This window comes from Corticium candelabrum, chromosome 21, assembly GCF_963422355.1.
Source record: "Corticium candelabrum chromosome 21, ooCorCand1.1, whole genome shotgun sequence".
Classification (NCBI taxonomy): Eukaryota; Metazoa; Porifera; class Homoscleromorpha; order Homosclerophorida; family Plakinidae; genus Corticium; species Corticium candelabrum.
The window spans coordinates 2,309,052-2,331,551 of record NC_085105.1 but is presented as its reverse complement, the minus strand read 5'-3'; the positions used below and the strand labels follow the sequence as shown (position 1 = coordinate 2,331,551).

General features: G+C 41.2%; 4 protein-coding genes across 4 annotated transcripts in view; 3 read left to right on the top strand and 1 right to left on the bottom strand.

Moving 5' to 3' along the window:
* LOC134196535 (centromere protein I-like) overlaps nt 1-4,259 on the top strand; it is a 12,367-nt gene extending 8,108 nt beyond the window's left edge. Inside the window, exons 19-24 of the mRNA XM_062665683.1 lie at nt 800-927; nt 989-1,022; nt 2,635-2,768; nt 2,831-2,927; nt 3,913-3,963; nt 4,034-4,259. Of these exons, the coding sequence (XP_062521667.1) occupies nt 800-927; nt 989-1,022; nt 2,635-2,768; nt 2,831-2,927; nt 3,913-3,963; nt 4,034-4,126 (537 nt within the window). The 3' untranslated portion in view covers nt 4,127-4,259. The remainder of the gene's footprint in view (nt 1-799; nt 928-988; nt 1,023-2,634; nt 2,769-2,830; nt 2,928-3,912; nt 3,964-4,033) is intronic.
* LOC134196537 (cytochrome c oxidase subunit 3-like) lies at nt 1,146-2,620 on the top strand. Its single transcript, XM_062665685.1, has one exon. The coding sequence runs from the start codon at nt 1,353-1,355 to the stop codon at nt 2,442-2,444; it is 1,092 nt and encodes a 363-aa protein (XP_062521669.1). The 5' UTR covers nt 1,146-1,352; the 3' UTR covers nt 2,445-2,620.
* Nucleotides 4,260-4,699: 440 nt separating the features above from the next.
* On the top strand, nt 4,700-16,262 carry LOC134196705 (inversin-like). Its single transcript, XM_062665922.1, has 15 exons — nt 4,700-4,926; nt 7,092-7,162; nt 7,228-7,374; nt 8,838-8,938; nt 10,395-10,478; nt 10,535-10,638; nt 10,963-11,170; nt 12,302-12,430; nt 12,528-12,678; nt 12,945-13,008; nt 13,225-13,370; nt 13,431-13,661; nt 13,985-14,109; nt 14,267-14,404; nt 14,836-16,262. The coding sequence occupies exons 1-15, from the start codon at nt 4,722-4,724 to the stop codon at nt 16,067-16,069; spliced, it is 3,138 nt and encodes a 1,045-aa protein (XP_062521906.1). The 5' UTR covers nt 4,700-4,721; the 3' UTR covers nt 16,070-16,262.
* Nucleotides 16,263-16,864: 602 nt separating this feature from the next.
* Nucleotides 16,865-22,500, bottom strand: part of LOC134196831 (prolow-density lipoprotein receptor-related protein 1-like) — a gene marked incomplete at its 5' end in the record, with an annotated part of 12,243 nt that continues 6,607 nt past the window's right edge. The window contains 4 exons of the mRNA XM_062666052.1: nt 16,865-17,418; nt 19,234-21,885; nt 21,951-22,179; nt 22,244-22,409. Coding sequence (XP_062522036.1) covers nt 17,078-17,418; nt 19,234-21,885; nt 21,951-22,179; nt 22,244-22,409 — 3,388 coding nt within the window. The remainder of the gene's footprint in view (nt 17,419-19,233; nt 21,886-21,950; nt 22,180-22,243; nt 22,410-22,500) is intronic.

Here is a 22,500-nt window from a genome sequence, read left to right as displayed (position 1 = left end):
GTTTAATTATAGAAAATTGTATTAATCTTGAATTATAAAAATTTATATTTATAAGAAACTATTAATTATAGAAATTGTTAATTAATTCTAAAAATGTATTAATTGTATAAATGTATAGAAATGTATTAATTATAAAAATTATTAATTAATTCTAAAAATGTATTAATTGTATAAATGTATAGAAATGTATTAATTATAAAAATTGTTAATTAATTCTAAAAATGTATTAATTGTATAAATGCATAGAAATGTATTAATTATAAAAATTATTAATTAATTCTAAAAATGTATTAATTGTATAAGTTTATAGAAATGTATTAATTATAAAGTATTAATTAATTCTAAAAATGTATAAGTGTATAGAAATGTATTAATTATATAAAAATTTATTAATTTATAAATTTAATAATTAAAAATGTATTAACTATAAAAATTTATTAATAATAAAATTTTATTAATTATAAAATTAAGTATATAAAAATTTATTAATATAAAATTTATTAAGTATATGAAAATTTTATTAATTAATTATAAATTTTTTAAGTATATAAAAAATTATTAATTACAAAAAATTTTTAATAATGAATTTATTAATTTAAAAAATTATTAAGTATATAAAAATATAGTAATTGATTAATTATAAAAATTTTAGTTATATAAAATTCTATTAATTTTTATAATTAATACAGTTTTATTTTTAATACATTTATTTTTAATATATTTTTATATAATTGTATTAATTATAAAATATTGTAATTGTAATCTTTAGTTGTTAGTCTAGACTTCATGTTTCATTCAGGTGAGTGACATCTATGGCAAGTACGAGATTCCTCTGATAATTCTACCATCTCCTGCAGTCGTGTGTCGAACCGTGTTTGCACTCAATGTGTCGGCAACAACCGGGATGTGTAGGATATTAGTAGACAAGTGAGACACTTGGTCAGGTGCCTTGCTCCTCGTCCTCTACTTTTGTTTGGTTATGTTGTAGATACAGACCGGCCTTCGAAAAGGTTGATAAAATGGTTAGGCTCTTTCATTCTTTTGTTATTTGTTGTTGTTTGTGCTTGTTTGTGTTTGTTTCTGTTTGTTTGTTTATCTGTGTTTGTGTTTGCTTGTGGTGTCTATGTTTCTTTGTTTGTGTCTGTGTTTATTTGTGTTTGTGTTTATTTGTGTTTGTGTTCATTTATGTTGTTGTAATTGTTTCTTTTGTTTTATGTGTTTCTGTTTGTTTTTATTTGTTTGTGCTTGTGTTTCTGTTTGTGTTTGTCTGTGGTTGTTTGTGTTTGTTTGTTCATCTGTGTTTGTTTGTGTCATTTGTGTTTGTTTGTGTTTATTTGTGTTTGTGCTTGTTTATGTTTGGTTCTATTTTTTTGTGTTTGTTTATGGTTGTTTATGTTTGTTTCATTTGTTTGTTTGTTTTTATTTGTTTGTGTTTGTGTTTGTCTGTGGTTGTTTGTGTTTGTTTGTTCATCTGTGTTTGTTTGTCATTTGTGTTTGTTTGTTTATCTGTGTTTGTTTGTGTTTATTTGTGTTTGTGCTTGTTTATGTTTGGTTCTATCTGTTTGTATTTTTTATGGTTGTTTATGTTTGTTTTATTTGTTTGTTTTTTTTTGTTTGTTTGTGTTTTTTATTTGTTTGTGTTTTTTATTTGTTTGTGTTTTTTGTTTGTTTGTGTTTGTTTATGTTTATGGTTGTTTATGTTTGTTTTATTTGTTTTTTTTATTTGTTTGTGTTTGTTTATGGTTGTTTATGTTTGTTTCATTTGTTTGTTTGTTTTTATTTGTTTGTGTTTTTTATTTGTTTTTTTTGTTTGTTTGTGTTTGTTTATGTTTATGGTTGTTTATGTTTGTTTTATTTGTTTGTTTTTATTTGTTTTTATTTATTTGTGTTTGTTTGTGTCATTTGTTTGTTTGTTTATCTGTGTTTGTTTGTGTTTATTTGTGTTTGTGCTTGTTTATGTTTGGTTGTATTTGTTTGTATTTCTTATGGTTGTTTATGTTTGTTTTATTTGTTTGTCTGTTTTTATTTGTTTGTGTTTGTTTATGGTTGTTTATGTTTGTTTCATTTGTTTGTTTGTTTTTATTTGTTTGTGTTTTTTATTTGTTTGTGTTTTTTGTTTGTTTGTGTTTGTTTATGTTTATGGTTGTTTATGTATGTTTTTTTTATTTGTTTGTTTTTTGTTTGTTTGTGTTTGTTTATGTTTATGGTTGTTTATGTTTGTTTTATTTGTTTGTTTTATTTTGTTTTTATTTGTTTGTGTTTGTTTGTTTTATTTGTTTGTTTGTCTTTTTTGTGTTTGCTTGTGTTTTGTTTGTGTCTATTTGTGTTTTGTTTGTGTTTGTGTATTTTGTTTGTGTTTTGTTTCTGTTTGTTTGTGTTTTGTTTCTGTTTGTTTGTGTTTTGTTTCTGTTTGTTTGTGTTTTGTTTTTGTTTGTGTTTGTTGATTTTTGTGTTTGTTTGTTTATGTTTGTTGCATTTATATTTGGTTGTGTTCGTGTTTGTATTTATGTTTTTTGTGTTTGTGTGTTTTGTGTTGCTGTTTTTGTGTTTGTTTATCTTTGTTTGTCTTTGTTAGTTTTGTTTTTGTGTTTGTTTGTTATTTTATTTTATAAAGCTTTGCATCATTATCCATAGAATATCGAATATGTGGAGATTACTAAACAGCTCAACTCCTATATCGTCGACTTGTGCTACGCCCTGTGGAGGAAATCTGCTTTTTATATCGAGGAGGAGTTTACATTCAAAACCCTCCTCTACGACATACCACAGTAAGGGAGATTGTCCAACGTGTGCAACGTTTTCAATTGATTTCTCTCGGTTGATTATCAAGGCAGGCTCTTTCTGCTCTGCAAATTCCAAGGGTTCAGGATGCTTTGTTGGTGCATACTGGCATTACTTTTCTAGGACTGATTTGGGACTATCTGCAGGTCAGAAGTTGTTTCTTGCCAATGAGGTAGCTAGGGGTGACTAGTCAAGTCTAACGCGCGTTACAGGGCGAGGTAACGTTGCGCGCGTTAGGACCAAGAACAACAATACTGACTGTAACTAGTTATACCGTTACGTAGTTCATGCCATTAGGTATCTGGTGTGTACGTAGTTTTTCAATTGTTGTTGTCTTCTTGTTGTATACATATAATGCTATAACTATGTAGATTTTGAATGTGCATAGGTGTGTCTTACATTGTTATGCCTTTGATTGAAATACTATCTTTATGGGCACACTGTGACACTGACAAGTTTGCTAATTAATGAATTATTTATTTAATTAATTTTTGTTACTTGTTGATTAATTATTAATTATTAACAAGTTTGCTAATTTTTATACTTTTTATTGTTACTAAACAAAATGATATATTTTTAAATATTGTCCATGTCAATAATACAGCAATCGCAGAAACTCTAAAAAACTCAGAAACTTGTTACTCTATCATAAATCAGTTTACTCAGTGAGGCTAATTACTTATTTATTTAATTAATTATTTTTATTACTTGTTGATTAATTATTAATTAATAATTATTAGCAAGTTTGCTAAGTATTTATTTATTTAATTAATTTGTTGATTAATTATTAGTTATTGACAAGTTTGCTAATTATTTATTTATTTAATTAATTAAGATATGATATTATTTAAATCAATCAATTTATTTATTAATTATTAATGCGTGTGTTTGAGGATTGCATTAGATGTAATGAGATCATAAACTGAATGTCGACGAACCTCGTTGCAGTTGATGTTCGAACAACGACCAACTTGAACTCAACGAATTTCTTGTGTTTGTGTATTGACTGTTGACTTATCAGTCGTCATCCATCCACACAACTGTTACTTTGTTATCTAATCGAATACTCATTGACCATGTAGCAACAAGTGAATACCAACTTTTTAATATCAATATGTGCATACGTTTTAGACTCAGCAGAGTGATTCGCAAAGTATGATGCATCCAAGGAGGATACCTAAGGTGGTTGATCGGACAATCTAATGTGATGTGTTGGTGTAATACAGTACAGTAGTGGTTTTCTTATTTGTAGACTCACAGGGTCGCTTATCTCAACTTTTTGAGGGAACACAACATGGAAGCTATCGATGACTTTCTGTCGACGTTCACGACATTGAGAAGCTAACAGGCGTTTGGTAGTTTAATTAACAAATATTTTCAGTGCTAGTGTTTACTTGTGTTAATAATTAATTAATTAATTATATATAGTACACGTACACTGTGGTCGTCATCACTGTTCAGTATAGTAAAATAGTAAGACTAGCTCATTAAATTAATTAATTATTTATTTGGTCACGTGTTACGCGGAAGGCGGGGCAAGTCGGTCGTGCATCGCGTGACCGGCCTGAGTACTGTACCCTCGGGTAATTAACACATTCACGTGTGTACATTCCAGTCACTGGGCAAACTCCCGGATAGTACAGTAAGATATACATTAATTAATTAATAATTGTATATTAATTAATTAAGTGCAATCCGCCTACATCCTTGGTAAACCAGCTCCAGGCTGTCTTTCCTACCTGATGCATGGCAGCGCTAAGGTACAATGTGCAGTAACAGACGACCGACTTCCTGCGCATGCGCTTATTGTACGCCGCGTGTATGCGCATTACGTGCAAAAGCAGTCCGGTGTACGAGGCTATTGTAATGTCATTGATATTAATTTACTCGCTTATTTCCATGGTAACTTACTGGGAAGGCTTTGCTCTTCGATAGCGTTGATGATGAACGGGTCTACGTATGCTGGAGGTGTGCAGCTGCCGCCTCATCCTACTCTTGGATCGACGGAGTTCGACCGCTTTTCGTCTCATTGTGTGGATAGTTGGAGTGTTGCAGGACCGGGGTTGGTGAGGAGACATCACGTGACAAGTTCTTCTTCTATCACTTTGACAAACAATGTCGGTATTGCAGATTTTGTGAGGGCAGGTGAGTTGATACACACACACACACACACACACACACACACACACACACACACACACACACACACACACACACACACACACACACACACACACACACACACACACACACACACCACAACTGGACAAACACGTGCACACACACTGGACAAACACACAAACTAGACAGACAGACAGACACACACCACAACTGGACAAACATGTGTACACACACTGGACAAACACGCAAACTAGACACACACACAGACACACACACACACACACACACACACACACACACACACACACACACACACACACACACACACACACACACACACAGCTTAACGAACACATGCACACACACTGGACAAACATACACACACAGACTGAAACTGGACAAACACACACACGCCAAGGTTGCTCCCAGGATTTTTGTAAGGCATGGCGGAAATTCTTGTGACCACGCCTCCGCACAAATTTTTTTACAGGACGCATTTTAATCTAGAAGCCTATCAAACTTGCTTGACAGTCTTAGAGATAGTATATATAGACCTGTCTATTTACAGTGTTCTACTGATGTGAACCAAACCTAAAACGTATTTTGTTCTCATTTGTTGCAACGTTTTAAATTTTGGACAATTTCTATTGCGAATCAGATGCCATTACCTGTTAAAGGAAAAGAAAACACCTTTTAAAGTTTACGACAGTACACCTTTTTACTGCTACACTTTGATGGTCACGTTTGTACAAAATACTGGCAAGTGCATGCCATGCATGTGCATGATATACTCAGATCAAAAAGTTCTAACTAAATTGTCCTCTAGTGTAGATTCCTGTAAAGGACCGTTTATAATTATCATATTTTTTAGCAATCTGAATTGTAGACAAAAGTGCATGCCTAAGTGAGTGTGTAACACCGGCATTCAAATTAATTAAAATGTACAAATTTTAATGACATCATCATATCATTGTCACCTTCACCAGACCACTATTTGCAGCCAGTGTGATTGAATCCATAAGATTTGCATGCTATGTTGGAAGGTTGAAAGCTGCAATTTGATTAATTTAAACTCAATCAAACATTAATTAGCTGTTCTCACATTGTGCACACCACTATGTATAGTACAGTACGTCGCAGCTGACTCTCATTTGTTTACATACTAGATTTCCCCACATGCTATAATTTTTTTGGTCTCTATGGAGAATCTTGTCGCAGTTCTGACAAGTCTTCCTCGTTTATTTCTATTGTTAACCTGTTTATTGTTAGTTCTCTAAAGCCGTCTAATATTCTGCAGTAGCTACACCCTAAATTAAAAACATTTAGTGATGCTAGAGAGGGAACTGCAGTTGCTACCGACGCAATTGTGGGCGGTGCATGACAACCACTGTTGCTTTTTGAGTACTTGTATTACAATCAAGTTCATACCATATGGCAGTCGTCCCCCTAATTGGTCTTATCATCACACCAAACATCCCAGGCCCTCTAGGCAAAGAACTAAAATAATATGCAAAGAATTAGTTGCTTGCCTCAAACAACTTTGTAAATTTTAAATACAAAGTTTGTTGTCTTTATAGCTACAATAGAGAACAGTAGACTCAAAGAACAACTGTTAGGAGACAGCTAATTAAATCAGTGTATGGTGACTCTAAAAGAATGCAATTAAACATTTATCTTATCTGCTTATGTCAAAACGAGGCGGGTCTAGGACGGCGCTTTACAGGTCACAATGTGGAACTTGTCAGTTTGGGGGTTAAATAATCATCATAGCTACCCCATCTCTATTTACCAGTTGTCTCCACCTGCTTTCGGCACATGCTTGTACGTGCTTGAAATCCCGAGATCTAGAAATTTTCCCACACTGTACAAAATGTGTGAACGGATTCTAGAGTAGCCACTGCCTACTCAGTAAAGCACAGCGGGCCTGTACCAAGCGGGAGCCAAGGCACGGCGCTCCGCCGTGCCTTTTGTATGCTGGGCACAACCCTGCACGCTTTCAGGAGTTTATAGGTATGGATGAGTGGGTGCATATTAACTTGGATAAAATTTTGAAAATCCAATATACTGAATGTTTCTACAGTCAGTTGTCAATTATTCTATTTACAAGCATGCAAATTATTATCGTCTGTCTGCTTGATATTAACTCTACCAACTATGCCCCTTTACTTGTATTTATCTCTTACACGAAGGCACACGGTTGGATGGTCTCCACAAAGCTGCAGCCAATGGAGACGATGCCGCTATCATGAGTATCATGCAGGTGGCATGACTGCATGAAGTTTGTGTGTTCTGTCTATATCATGCGTGTGTTCTTCTTGTTGTCAGATGGAAAGTGAGCGACATACTCACATCATGTACACGGGTCTGGATGCTCTTGATGTGTCGGGACGGGCGCCTCTTATGTATGCGGCGATTGCCGAGTCGCTCACTTGTATTGAAATTCTGATCGAATACGGAGCTCTTAGGGAACAGGTAGGTGAGACGGGCTTGATGAATAGGCACTAAAAGTCAGGCAGGTAGACACTCAGACAGACAGACAAACAGACAGACAACCAAATAGACAGATAGACAGACAGACGGACAGACATGGACAGACAAACAGACAGACAAACAAATAGACAGACAGACAGACAAACAGACAGACAGACGGACAGACACGGACAGACAAACAAATAGACAGACAAACAAATAGACAGACAAACAAATAGACAGACAGACAGACAAACAGACAGACAACCAAATAGAGAGACAGACAGACAGATGGACAGAGACGGACAGACAAACAAATAGATAGACAGACAAACAGACAGACAGACTGAGACAGACAAACAAATAGACAGACAGACAGACAAACAAATAGACAGACAGACAGACAAACAGACAGACAGACAGACTGAGACAGACAAACAAATAGACAGACAGACAGACAAGCAAATAGACAGACAGACAGACAAACAGACAGACAGATAAATCAGTGTGGAAAATAGGAAAATATTTGGCTCGGACAGACTGACCCTAGATAGGACGTTCTTGTATGGTGTTACATGTACAACTGAATGCCTGGGATTTTCTCTGGATAAAGCATGCTAGGAGGCACCTAAAGGCCTGTCCACACTTGCAACTGGATCGTGATCCGGTTGCGATCCGTCCAATCCACATCGCGAGGTGGTTTTGATCGTGATCGGTTGAATCCAGTTAGAAATAGTGGGCGTTACCTTCATGTACGCTACGCAACATCTAACATTCATCACTCGTTTTTGTTCTCGCTCACCTAACGTCGCTCTATCAACGCTTTCCACAAGCAAAGAAGCCACATGTACACATCAGTCATCAGTCACGTGATATCAAAAATGAGGTGGCGGTAACGTTTTCGAAGTGCAGTGTGGACACTTGCTATCCCGATCGGATCGCGATCCGTTCTGATCTAGTGTGGACAGGCCTGAAGTTCATGAAATTAACAGTTACACCATTGGAAAGGTCACCATGTGCTAAGAGACAAAGTTTACATGGGAGGGAGAGGGAGGGGGAGGGAGGGGGAGGGAGGGAGGGGGAGGGAGGGAGGGAGGGAGGGAGAGAGGGAGGGAGGGAGAGAGGGAGGGAGGGAGAGAGGGAGGGGGAGGGAGGGAGGGAGGGAGGGAGGGGGGAGGGAGGGAGGGGGGAGGGAGGGAGGGAGGGGGGAGGGAGGGAGGGAGGGAGGGGGGAGGGAGGGAGGGGGGAGGGAGGGAGGGAGGGGGGAGGGAGGGAGGGAGGGGGGAGGGAGGGAGGAGGGAGGGGGAGGGAGGGGGAGGGAGGGAGGGGGAGGGAGGGAGGGAGGGGGGAGGGAGGGAGGAGGGAGGGGGAGGGAGGGGGAGGGAGGGAGGGAGGGAGGGAGGGAGGGAGAGTCTGGTGTTTTGTCCAAATTCATGGAATCAATGAAAATGTGTTTGTGTGTTGAGGTTGACCTGAGCGGCAGAACGGCTTTGCAGTATGCCGCATTCTATGGGAAGCATCAAGCGCTCAAGCTGCTATTGGATAGAGGAGCAAGCATTTTGACAAGGTTACAAAAAAGTTAACGAGACATTAGTGATTAGATAGTATCTAGTGGTTCATTGTTAGTTTCTGCGTCACATCTGTATGTGATGGCAGGGGCCACAGATGCGCCTGTGTATTTAGTAGTTGTTATTACATGGGTAGCTGGTGTTTATGGCATTTATTGACCCGAGGCCTCACCAGATTATCAACGAGATAATTGACCGAGCCGGAGGCCAGTTGCAATTATCGAGGTGAAAGCCCCGAGACCAAGGTGTCGATAATGCCATAAACACCGCATACCCATGTAATATGTAATTTATTGTATGGGCGTGGTCGGATACAATAACACCCACGACAAGAGGAACAACCCCAGCAATGCTGCTGAATGGGATAGGTCATGTGAAACAGCAACACCTGCACTCCCCTTCCACATTTCAAATTGCAGCGTTACATTCTACATGGGCAACAAGCAATAAATAATTTGTTTGTGCTTGTAACCTTGCTGACGTAATTAGTAGATGTAATGGGTGTTATGTGACTGCTCCAAGTTGTTGTGTTATGTTTGGTAGCTAATGGCTTGTGAAAGTTTGTGTAAGGGAAAGGATGCTAATAGACTAAATGGCATTTAGTGTATTGTATGCGAGCCTGATGTTTACTCTAAAATATACCCAGGGTATATTCTGTTGCTATGACAGTGGGTGGATTATCTGTTATATTCTACCTCCACGTGACCTGTACAAGCGCTGTAACTGGCTCATATTGCGTACCTGACCACGCTCATATAATAATGGAGGAATAAAACATTGTCAGTGTCTGTCTGTCTGTCTGTCTGTTTGTCTGTCTGTCTGTTTGTTTGTCTTTATGTCTGTGTGTTTGTCTGTCTGTGTGTTTGTCTGTGTGTCTGTCTCTGTTTGTCTGTCTGTTTGTGTGTCCGTCTGTCTGTGTGTCTGTCTGTCTGTGTGTCTGTGTGTCTGTGTGTCTGTCTGCCTGTGTGTTTGTCTGTTTGCCTGTGTCCCTGTCTGTCTGTGTGTCTGTCTGTCTGTTTGTCTGTCTGTCTGTCTGTTTGTCTGTCTGTCTGTTTCTTTGTGTGTGTGTGTGTGTGTGTGTGTGTGTGTGTGTGTGTGTGTGTGTGTGTGTGTGTGTGTGTGTCCCTGTCTGCGTGTCTGTCTGTCTCTCTGTCTCTCTGTCTGTCTGTCTGTTTGTAGGACCGTCTGTCTGTCTGTCTGTCTGTCTGTCTGTCTGTCTGTCTGTCTGTCTGCCTGTCAGTCTGTCTGTCTGTCTGTTTCTGTGTGTGTGTGTGTGTGTGTGTGTGTGTGTGTGTGTGTGTGTGTGTGTGTCCCTGTCTGTGTGTTTGTCTTTGTGTCTGTCTATCTGTCTGGCTGTCTGGCTGTTTCATTGTTTGTCACTCTGTGACCATTTATGTGTTTGTCTGTCTGTTTGTTTGTTGTGTGTAACATACGTGTTGCTTATTTGTACTCTAGAGATGTATATGGACGTTCCGCTTTTCATTGGGCAGCGGCTATTAGCAACTCAAAGTGTCTCTCTGTACTTATCAATTATGCCACGTAAGACTGTTACTCTCTGTTTCATTGAAGTCTACTAACCATTTGTCTGTTTTCAGATTTCAGCGTGTTGGAGTTGACTGGGTGGACAATGAGAAAATAACTCCACTTCATGTCGCTGCACAGTTTGGGAGAAGCAAGCAAGTAACGATGTTACTGAAAGGTGAAGACTATGAATGTAACACTCGTGCACATACACACACATACACACATACACACATTGACACACACACACACATACACACATTGACACACACACACACACGCACATGTACACGCACACACACACGCACATGTACACGCACACACACACACACACACACACACACACACACACACACACACACACACACACACACACACACACACACACACACACACACAAGCTACATAACCGACCAATTCATTGACAAACAATTAAAAAATATATTAACAACATAAATAAATAAAGTCAATTTTCAATTAATTTCTAAACACATGTGATTAGCTGGAGCTGATTGTGAATGTGTTGACATTGATGGAAAGACGTGTCTCCATTGGTGTCTCAATAACACGGATACCAACTGCATCAACAGTCTATGTGTTGCTCGTCCTGCTATACTCAATGCTAGAGATGCACACGGAGCCACTCTGCTGCACCGGGCATCTGCACAAGGACAAGCACACATCGTGGATTGTCTGGTAACCATGCAAGGGTAATAGTGAGTGTTTATGTATTGTATATAGTTTATATATGATATTGTTGACAAGAACAAGCATCAGATAAACATGCATACATGTATAGTAAACGGTTATTGGGGGTTGTTTGTTTGATTGTTGATGTGTTTGTGTGTTTATTGTCTGTTTATGTGTGTATGATTATCTGCTTTTTGTCTGTTTGTATATACATGTTTACCTGTTTCAATGGATGTTTACTTTTTTGTTTGTGTGTTTGTCATGTTTTTTGTTTGTATACATATTTACCTGTTTGTATGCATGTTTATCTGTTTGTTTATCTGTTACCTGATTGTATACATGTTTACTTGTTTGTTTGTGTGTTTATCATGTTTTTCTGTTTGTATACAAGTTTACCTGTTTGTATACGTGTTTACTTGTTTGTTTGTGTGTTTACCCATTTGTATACATGTTTTTCTGTTTGTGTACATGTTTATTTGTTTGTTTGTGTATTTGCCTGTTTGTATACATGTTTACCTCTTTGTTTGTGTGTTTGCCTGTTTGTATACATGTTTTTCTGTTTGTGTACATGTTTATTTGTTTGTTTGTGTGTTTGCCTGTTTGTATACATGTTCACCTGTTTGTTTGTGTGTTTACCTGTTTGTATACATGTTTTTCTGTTTGTATATATGTTTGTTTGTTTATTTGTTTATGTGTTTGCCTGTTACTATACATGTTCACCTGTTTGATTACATGTTTACTTGTTTGTTTGTGTGTTTACCTGTTTGTGTACATGTTTACCTGTTTGATTACATGTTTACTTGTTTGTTTACATGTTTACCTGTTTGTATACATGTTTAGTTGTTTGTATACATGTTTATGTATTTGTTTACTTGTTTAGCTGTTTGTATACATGTTTACCTGTTTGTTTACATGTTTATCTGTTTGTTTCATGTTTACTAGTTAATATACATGTTTACCTGTTTGTATACATGTTTACCTATGTATGCATGTTTACCTGAGTATGTGTGTTTAGCTATTTATGTACATGTTTGTTGCTTGTTTTCTGTCAACAGAATTACGTATAAACATCTACACTATCACTTCTCATAACACAGTCACCCATCCACTCATTCCTATCCCACATATTCACTAACTCTCTATATGTTTAGTTGCAATCTCAATTGTCGTGACGAATCAAGCTGCACTGCTCTTCACTACACATGCCTTTACGGACATGCCAACTGCATGAAGATGCTTCTGACTTACGGAGCCGACGACCACGTGATTGATATCAACGGGTAATGTCTAATGTGTTGCAAGAAATAATTAATTATGATTTTTGCGATTTGTATTTCGTGATTTGCCGTTGATATTGACGCTTATGCTTTGGTTTAGATTTACGGCTCTTCATTACGCTACACAACAGAATCATCTGGATTGTCTTTACTTGTTGTGTAGTCTTGATGATTTGGCTTACCTTCCGGACAGTGAAGGACACAGGGCATTGACTTGGGCTGCAATGCTCGGGCACGAACAGGCGATTAAGGTGTGACTGGGTCTATGAGCATCTGGATTTGTGTTTGTTTGTTTGTTTATGTATCTCTGTATCTGTTTTATGTTTGTCTGCTTGTGTCTGGGTGTCTGTTTGTTTATCTGTCTACTTGTCTGTCTATCAGTCAGTTAGTCACTGTGTGCATGAATGCGTGTTTGTGTGTGTGTGTGTGTGTGTGTGTGTGTGTGTGTGTGTGTGTGTGTGTGTGTGTGTTGTGTTTCTTGCATGGTTTACTTTTAGTATGATGTATTATGTTGCAGACTCTGCTACAGAACAGTAGTTGTCTCAAGTCAATCGATATTGAAGAAACAGACTGCAGGACAGGTAAACAACATACGACCATCATCTCCCACGGTGCATTACACACACACACACACACACACACACACACACACACACACACACACACACACACACACACACACACACACACACACACACACACACTACTAACAAACAAACACACAAACAACACAAACATATGCACAACTATTGCCTATTACACTGTCGATGGGATAGCACAATCCATTGTGTCATCAGCTCTCCACCTTGCCGCCTTCTCTGGCCATGCCGCCTGCGTCACCATTCTGCTACAACATGGAGCAAACATCGAATCACGTGACGTCTACGGAATGACACCATTGCATCTCTCCAGCAGTCAAGGCCACACAGACTGCATACAGCAGGTCAAACACATTTCCAAGTTCCAGCATCATGTCTCTCATTGAGTTTGTTTTGTTGTGTAGTTGGTCTCTGTCGGAGCTGATTGTAATTCCATTGATAACAATGGGCAGACGAGTGTGCACGTTGGTGTGTTGACAAATCATTTGGTTTGTGTGGAGATGCTGCTGCAGAGTGGAGGTGTGTGTGACGTGAGAGATGCGGTTCGTACGACGCCATTGCAGTATGCAGTGAGTGGAGGGGTGAGGGATATGGTTGACGTGTTGGTGAGATATCATGCTGATCCAAGTCTGTTGGTGAGTTGAGAGTGGATTGATTCAGTAAATAAATGAATAAATAATTGGGCAACTTGTAAATTGTATGGGCAATTGTTTATTGGAAGGAATTAATTGCATGGCAAACTGTGAGTGAGACAGACAGACTGACAGACAGACAGACTGATAGACTGATAGACAGACAGACAGACAGACTGACAGACAGACAGACTGACAGACAGACATAGTCACATACAAACAGACACGCAAACGGACGGACAGACACACAGATAGACAGACGGATGGACGGACGGACAGAGACACAGGTGGATAGAGGAATCTCACCTGTTTGTGCATACTTGAAGGGAATGGATGGTCTGTCTGCTTTTCACTTGTCTGTCAAACAAGGATGCGATCCGAACTTGGTCTCTCTTCTCCTCCAGTCGGGTCGAAATTTAAATGTTTACATCCAAACAGAAAATGGAGAGAGGTGTGTGTGTGTGTGTGTGTGTGTGTGTGTGTGTGTGTGTGTGTGTGTGTGTGTGTGTGTGTGTGTACGTGCATGTATGTGCTCGTGACTATACAGTGTGTTGATTACAGTGTGTTGATCTGTTGAGTCGGTTTACCTATAGCGTGATGTTTTGTAGTTTGACACCACTCGACTTCTGCCAATTGTACAATGAGAACGGACTCGCTCAGTTGTTTATTGAAGCCGGAGGTTTCACCTTTGAAGAAATCAGACAGTTTGCAGCCACTGCCATTCAATCAGCATGGAGAGGATGGAGGTATGCAATACAACGGCTCAATGAGTGGTGTGTGTGTGTGTGTGTGTGTGTGTGTGTGTGTGTGTGTGTGTGTGTGTGTGTGTGTGTGTGTGTTTGTTTGTGGTTTGTGGTGTGTGTGGGGGTGTCTGTGTGTGTGTGTGTGTGTGTGTGTGTGTGTGTGTGTGTGTGTGTGTGTGTGTGTGTGTGTGTGTGTGTGTGTGTGTGTGTGTGTGTGTGTGTGTGTGTCTGTGTGTCTGTGTGTCTGTGTGTCTGTGTGTGTTTGTGGTGTGTGTGTGGGGTGTCTGTGTGTGTGTGTGTGTGTGTGTGTGTGTGTGTGTGTGTGTGTGTGTGTGTGTGTGTGTGTGTGTGTGTGTGTAGTGCGTGCGTGCGTGCACACACACAGCAAATGCACATGCAGACTAATCCATAAATCTCTACTCTCTGCTTTTCAGAGCCCGCTATCATGTCAAACAAATGAAGAAGCAGCAGCATGCTGCCATCCTCATTCAATCTCTTTATCGTGGCTTCACAGACAGAAAATCATTCAGACTATTATTGTTAAGGCATCGAGCCGCAAGTGCTATACAGTCAGCATACCGACTACACACAGAGAGAAAACGGCTCCAAGCAGAAGGTACAAGAATCAGAAATCAGTTACGATCACATCACGTGATGAAGCAGTTCTACCAACAACTCAAGAAAAGCGAGAAAAAACGAGAAGTGGAAATACATGAGATCGAAGCCATCGTGGAAAATGACGTCACTGATGGTCATAGTAACACGAGAGAGGAAAAACTGAGACTCGAAATGGGATTACAACTTCGAAACCTGCAAGTCAAGCAGCAAGAAGAAAGAAAGAGATTTCTACGAGCGGAGATGGACCGACGACGAGCCGTCGAGCAACAGAAGGAGCTCACACGATGGCAATTAGTTCTCGACAAGAGCAAAGCGCGTTGTAAACTATGGGACACGCGAAGTGGTAACGTGAAGGCAGCACACCAGGCCGCAGTGAAGATACAGCGATGGTGGCGACGGAGGGACGAGAGCAAAGAAGTGGACTTATTTCGAAAGGCTAAAGATGGCAAGAACAAGTGGAGTGCGGCGTCAATTATACAGAATGCGTGGAAAATGTGGAAGAGGAATAAGTCGACGCAGGACGAGCCCGAAACGAAGAGCTCGGACGTGCGCATTTGGCGCTCGCGTCCGTACATGAGACATACACTTATCAGTGGCCACGCGAGGCACAAGCTGCGCGACGAAATGAAAGTCAAACCGGTCGTGTATTCATTGAAGCCTTCAGTGAGTGCACCGACACCGAATGTCAGACAGAAACCGGTCGAATATCCATTGAAGCCTTCAGTCACTACACCGACACCGACTCTCTTCGGTAATCCAGTCATTGCACCGACACTGACCGTCAGACAGTCGGTATCCGCTCCGACTGTCGGCGTGCTTCCTCCGGTTAAGAGCAGACAGGCGCACAGGTTGACGACCGCTCCCGTTTTGGTGGTCGACGACGCCAATGCGTCGAGACGAGATGCTTCTAGGTGGTCGGCGAGACCGTGGCGAGTGCTACCCGTGTCGCTGACGTATCGAGGAGGCGTGGCGACCAGGAGAAAAACGAGAGACGGCGACGGGAAACTGCCGTCGATTGGAACGAACTCTCAGTTGGTATCTCATCGTTAGAGCTCGGTGTGTTGCTTTTGATTCGAGAGTGTAATGTACAGTGAGCGATGATTCGAATGTAAAGCGTTGAGAATGAGTGCAGCAAAATTTTAATTTTCAATAGAATTGAATGTTGAAATTGCAAGCAACTTCTAGGCAATTTCAATTTCTAATTCAATATTCAATTATTGCTCTGAATTGAAAATGGAATGGAGGAAATGGTCACGCACTGTCAAAGACTAAAATCCCACTACCTGCACAATGAGCTGATGCAGTCCACACTCGAGTGCGCGCGCGAGCGCACACACACACACCACACACACACACACCACACACACACACCACACACACACACACACACACACACACACACACACACACACACACACACACACACACACACACACACACACACACACACACACACGCACACACCGCAATACCCTATGCTCACTGCAGAATTATGTTTGTGAGTACACCGTAAACTGTATTCACAAACATGTGAGGGTTTACAATATGGCATGTAAATTGTCCTCTAGCGTGTACCCTATAGGAGGCAGAGCGTGTGGTCGAGGTGGTTATACGTCACGTGACCGGCATGCGCTAGTGTACAGTACTGTACCTTTAGCTTCGCCAATAGGCCTTCCTTCACTTTTGGTGGTCTTTCCACGCGAGGATAGCAACGGGGCTGTACGGAGACAACATCACGTGATACAGCCCCGTTGCAATCCTCGCGTGGAAGAACCACCGAAAGCGAAGGCCTAGTGTCGAGGCTACTGTTAGTATCATAGCGTCTCAAGCCTCGGGTAACAAGTCTCTACGTCAACACGTAAATATATTCTGATTCAAGTATGACTACACCATACCTATGCATGCATGTAACCGCATAATTCCCTACCGAGTCTATAGTCTACCTAGACTTACTGCTGTCCACGCCAAAACCGTGTAATTCTAACACTTTGCTATAGATATTACACAGTGTAAATATCTGTCTACAGAACCTAGACCTATACGTTTACTGTTTGCAATCTACGAATAATTATTACATGGCTCTGCATACCTGTGGTTGTCTTCGTCTACACTACTGAACTGCAGCACATCTTTTCGTGCCGCCAACTCCGGTATCTCTTCGTACACGATTTCATCTTGCTTGTTGTTGAAGTCTTTGGTGCCATACGCAGGATTGGCAAAGTCCATCACAGCGATCCCCGAGCCCGGTATCTCGTAATGATTGTCTCGTATCGAGCGTCGACGCCGTCTGACGAGAAAAACGATGATGATGATTGCGATTAAGAGAGCCGCACCCAAAGCACCGATCATGATGTACATCATGCTACCTCCGCTGGAGCCTTTCTGAGCACCTGGACCTCCTAGAAACACGACAGAAAGGTATAGCAAACAATCAATGACTATGTACATTTCTTTGACTAGACGCCGTGGCGTATATTTTTGTTATTAGTCCCGGCTGTGGCATTTATGTATTAGTAGCCTCATGAGGCCTCATACTGTGAGACAATTAACAAAATGGGAAGTCTACAAGCTGCGTGTGTGTGCGTGTGTGTGTGTGTGTGTGTGTGTGTGTGTGTGTGCGTGTGTGTGTGTGTGCGTGTGTGTGTGTGCGTGTGTGTGTGTGCGTGTGTGTGCGTGTGTGTGTGTGTGTGTGTGTGTGTGTGTGTGTGTGTGTGTGTGTGTGTGTGTGTGTGTGTGTGTGTGTGTGTGTGTGTGTGTGTGTTCATCAAGGAAAACTTTTTCCTCAATAATTACGCATAAAGCCTGTTGCAAAGAGATAGCAAAATCTGGGCTCTTTGGATTGAGGAAAATTTTGTAACTAATGCCGCCATTTTAATATTAACTGAATATGAAAATGATCACGACAAAGAGTATCAAGCGAGTCAACTGCAACACCGTCCACTAGTATTTCTACTTGCAAGTAACAAAATTTCCAAAGTATTTTCTTTAAAATCATCGTTCGCTGAAACAAAGTCCCATTACCTAGAGTTCAGTATTGGAGGCGCGATGCCACCAACCCCAATATGGAAGGGCAGCCACCCATGTTGCCCCCGGTTTCGTCGCTCCTGTAAATGATCAATGATCCAGTTCAAAGCCATGCAGTTAAGCCTGGCAGGGGGTATACCTAGCTCATTTAATGGGGGGTCCTTTCAGTGCCTCTTAATTTGAAGACCTCCCAGTCTGTCCAACATGCTAATGGATCTATCTATTAGTTACCAGGTCTATAGTGGAAGACAATGGTAAATACGCATAGTATAAATGTATAAAAAATATTAATACTGATATACACTGCACATCAGGCGCCAATGAGTCTTGGAGTCTATAGATCTGCTTACATGCATCGATCTAGGTATCATCTGGAACGTGGGACCCCTGTGTTTGTGTCTGTCTTTCTGTTTGTCTGTCTGTCTTTCTGTCTGTCTGTCTGTGTTTGTGTCCGTCTTTCTGTTTGTCTGTCTGTCTGAGTTTGTGTCCGTCTTTCTGTCTGTCTGTCTGTCAGTGTTTGTGTCTGTCTTTCTGTTTGTCTGTCTGTCTGTGTTTGTGTCCGTCTTTCTGTTTGTCTGTCTGTCTGAGTTTGTGTCCGTCTTTCTGTCTGTCTGTCTGTCAGTGTTTGTGTCTGTCTTTCTGTTTGTCTGTCTGTCTGTGTTTGTGTCCGTCTTTCTGTTTGTCTGTCTGTCTGAGTTTGTGTCCGTCTTTCTGTCTGTCTGTCTGTCAGTGTTTGTGTCTGTCTTTCTGTTTGTCTGTCTGTCTGTGTTTGTGTCTGTCTTTCTGCATGTTTGTCTGTCTGCCTGTGTTTGTGTCTGTCTACACAAGCCAGCACTTCAGCAGTTACATGCAGCTTCTACATTGGTGCAAATATTGCATGCAGAGGTACGAGCAGACCTCTGACTAAAGTGAGTCGGTTCGTTCATACCCCCTAACTCCCATAGGTACGCACCTGCCTGGGCAGTTCTCACAGTACGAATATGTCCAGCACATTCGCACATGTAGACACTAGAGTGCGGTCTCCATTCACAATGCCTTTCCCCAAAGGCGGCGTTTATTCGAAGACAACGTTTAGCATCGAAAAATACGGGCCTTAAATTTAGTAGTTAACGTGCGTTTAATTAAGTGGATATCTCACGTAAGTCTAGCGCTTTTAGCATGCAACTGTATTGAAATGCATATACATATACCTGGTTCTATCACAATGCTGCTGTCGGTCTCGCAGTGAAGTCCAGAAAAGCTGGCAGGGCAGCGGCACAAATAGCCGTCCAACCCGTCCTCGCACTCTCCGCCGTTCCAACACGGACTTGAAGCGCACTCCAACACTTCCGTCTCACAATGAACTCCAATAAATCCTTGTTGACAAGAGCACGTGTAGCTATTACTGTTGTCGATACAACTACCGTCGTTCAAGCAGGGATTCGAAGCACACTCGTTCACGTCACTCTCGCATTGAATTCCTGTGATTCCTAACGGACACAAGCAAATGTACTGGTTTGCTCTATCGACGCAAATTCCATTTACACAAGGATTAGAGACACACTCATTGATGTTAGTCTCACAATGGATTCCGGAGAATCCAGACCAGCAAGAGCATTGATAGCCATCAATATGGTCAATACAACGGCCGCCATTCAAGCAAGGATTTGAAGTACACTCTTTCACCATACTCTCGCAATGGATTCCTGTGACTCCTGATGGACATTTGCAAGTGTACTGGTTGACTCCATCAACGCAAGTTCCGCCATTTAAACAGGGATTAGAGACACACTCGTTGATATTAACCTTACAATGGCTTCCGGTGAATCCAGACATGCAAGAGCATTGATAGCCATCCATACTGTCAATACAACGGCCACCGTTCGTGCAAGGATTTGAAGCACATTCGTCCTTGCAGTGGATTCCTGTGACTCCTGATGGACATTTGCAAGTGTACTGGTTGACTCCATCAACGCAAGTTCCACCATTCACACAGGGATTAGAGACACATTCATTGATATTAACCTTACAATGGCTTCCGGTGAATCCAGACATGCAAGAGCATTGATAGCCATCCATACTGTCAATACAACGGCCACCGTTCATGCAAGGATTCGAAGCACATTCGTCCTTGCAGTGGATTCCTGTGACTCCTGATGGACATATGCAAGTGTACTGGTTGACTCCATCAACGCAAGTTCCACCATTCACACAGGGATTAGAGACACATTCATTGATATTAACCTTACAATGGCTTCCGGTGAATCCAGACCAGCAAGAGCATTGATAGCCATCAATATGGTCAATACAATGGCCGCCATTCAAGCAAGGATTTGAAGTACACTGGTTCACCATACTCTCGCAATGGATTCCTGTGACTCCTGATGGACATTTGCAAGTGTACTGGTTGACTCCATCAACGCAAGTTCCGCCATTTAAACAGGGATTAGAGACACACTCGTTGATATTAACCTTACAATGGCTTCCGGTGAATCCAGACATGCAAGAGCATTGATAGCCATCCATACTGTCAATACAACGGCCACCGTTCGTGCAAGGATTTGAAGCACATTCGTCCTTGCAGTGGATTCCTGTAACTCCTGATGGACATTTGCAAGTGTACTGGTTGACTCCATCAACGCAAGTTCCACCATTCACACAGGGATTAGAGACACATTCATTGATATTAACCTTACAATGGCTTCCGGTGAATCCAGACATGCAAGAGCATTGATAGCCATCCATACTGTCAATACAACGGCCACCGTTCATGCAAGGATTTGAAGCACATTCATCCTTGCAGTGGATTCCTGTGACTCCTGATGGACATTTGCAAGTGTACTGGTTAGCTCCATCAACGCAAGTTCCACCATTCACACAAGGACTGGAGACACACTCATCGATATTAACCTCACATAGGAATCCGGAGAATCCAGACAGGCAGGAGCATCCATAGCTATCCACACCGTCAACACAACGGCCACCGTTTTGGCAAGAATTTGAAACACACTCGTCGACGTCTATCTCGCAAGACACTCCCGTATATCCACCTCGACAGATGCAAGTAAACTGATTGATAGCAACACGGCAAGTTGCTCCATTCTGACAGGGACTCGAGAGACAGCCACTGTAGTCCATCTCGCACTTTGTTCCCGCAAAACCTTCTAAACAAGAGCAGTTGTATCCGTTAACACTATCAATGCACGTTCCTCCATTTCGACACGGATTAGACGCACACTCGTCTTTGTTCAACTCACAGTTTTGACCCGAAAATCCGGGCTGACAAAAACAAAAATACGCGTTTTGTCCATCCCAACAGGCACCGCCATGTTGGCACGGCCGCGACAAACATTCATTAATCGCGTCGCCACAGGTAGGACCCGTATATCCCGATAGACAAGTACACCTAAATGATCCCACTCCGTCCGAACACGACGCGCCGTTCTTACACGGAGAAGAGTCACACCAATTCTTGTCTGTCACCGTCAGTTTGCCCGTCGACAGAGCAGACCCATACTGGTTACTTGCACGACAACTGTAATAGCCACTATCACTTGTTGAAACAGACGACAGTCTGTAATAGGAGGAAACAAAACTATGTCCCGTCGGAGGGAAATAAGATTGAGATCGCAATGTCACACCGTCCTTGAGGAATGCGATTGTTGTGTGGAAACCCCTAGCATCGACTCGACATTGAAGAGTAACAGATGCGGATAGATTCACACTGACAGACTGGGGTCCAGCGACAATCGTCGGAGAACACTCGCCTGTCCTATTGATAGCACAAGCACACGAGCGTCCAACACCAACCGGCAAACAAAAGTGAACGCACCCTCCGTTGTTAGCAGAACACGCATTCGTTCCTTGAATAACACAACACGTCACGCACTTTCTTCGATTCTTCTTTTCAGCAACAATAGAGGCTTACCTGTCGTTCTGTTTGCATTGTAAGCAACCATTCCACCAGGCGTGAAGGCAATGCTGACGAGGCGATGGGCTGTGTTGTCGCCCAGTCGAAATCGATAAATGCCCTTGTAGTTCTGATCAGAAAAGAAAATTGTATGGTTCAAGACAACCAAGCCAACTGGATGCAAATCGTTGCTTAAAAAGTTTGCTATTACAGTTCGTTGAGAACCATCGAGATTGCTTCTTTCTATCTGCAGATTAAGTTCATAAAAATTTTAGTGAAGCGATTCTTATTTAGACTAATTTCAAGCTTACTTTGTCTCGAGAAGTGTCGCTCCAATACAGTTTTTGTTCACTAAAATCGATTGTTATAGCGCTTGGTTGGACCAGGTTGGTTGTAATGAGACTGCGGCGAGACTGGCCGTTCATGGCGGCCACATCGATATGAGGCGTAAAGCCTGAATCGATCCAGTACATAACTCTACAGCAGAAACGATTAGTTCTTTTGTGTGGTGACCATAGAAAAGCGCCTAAAACAGACATACCGTATTTCCGCGAATACTAATTCATGG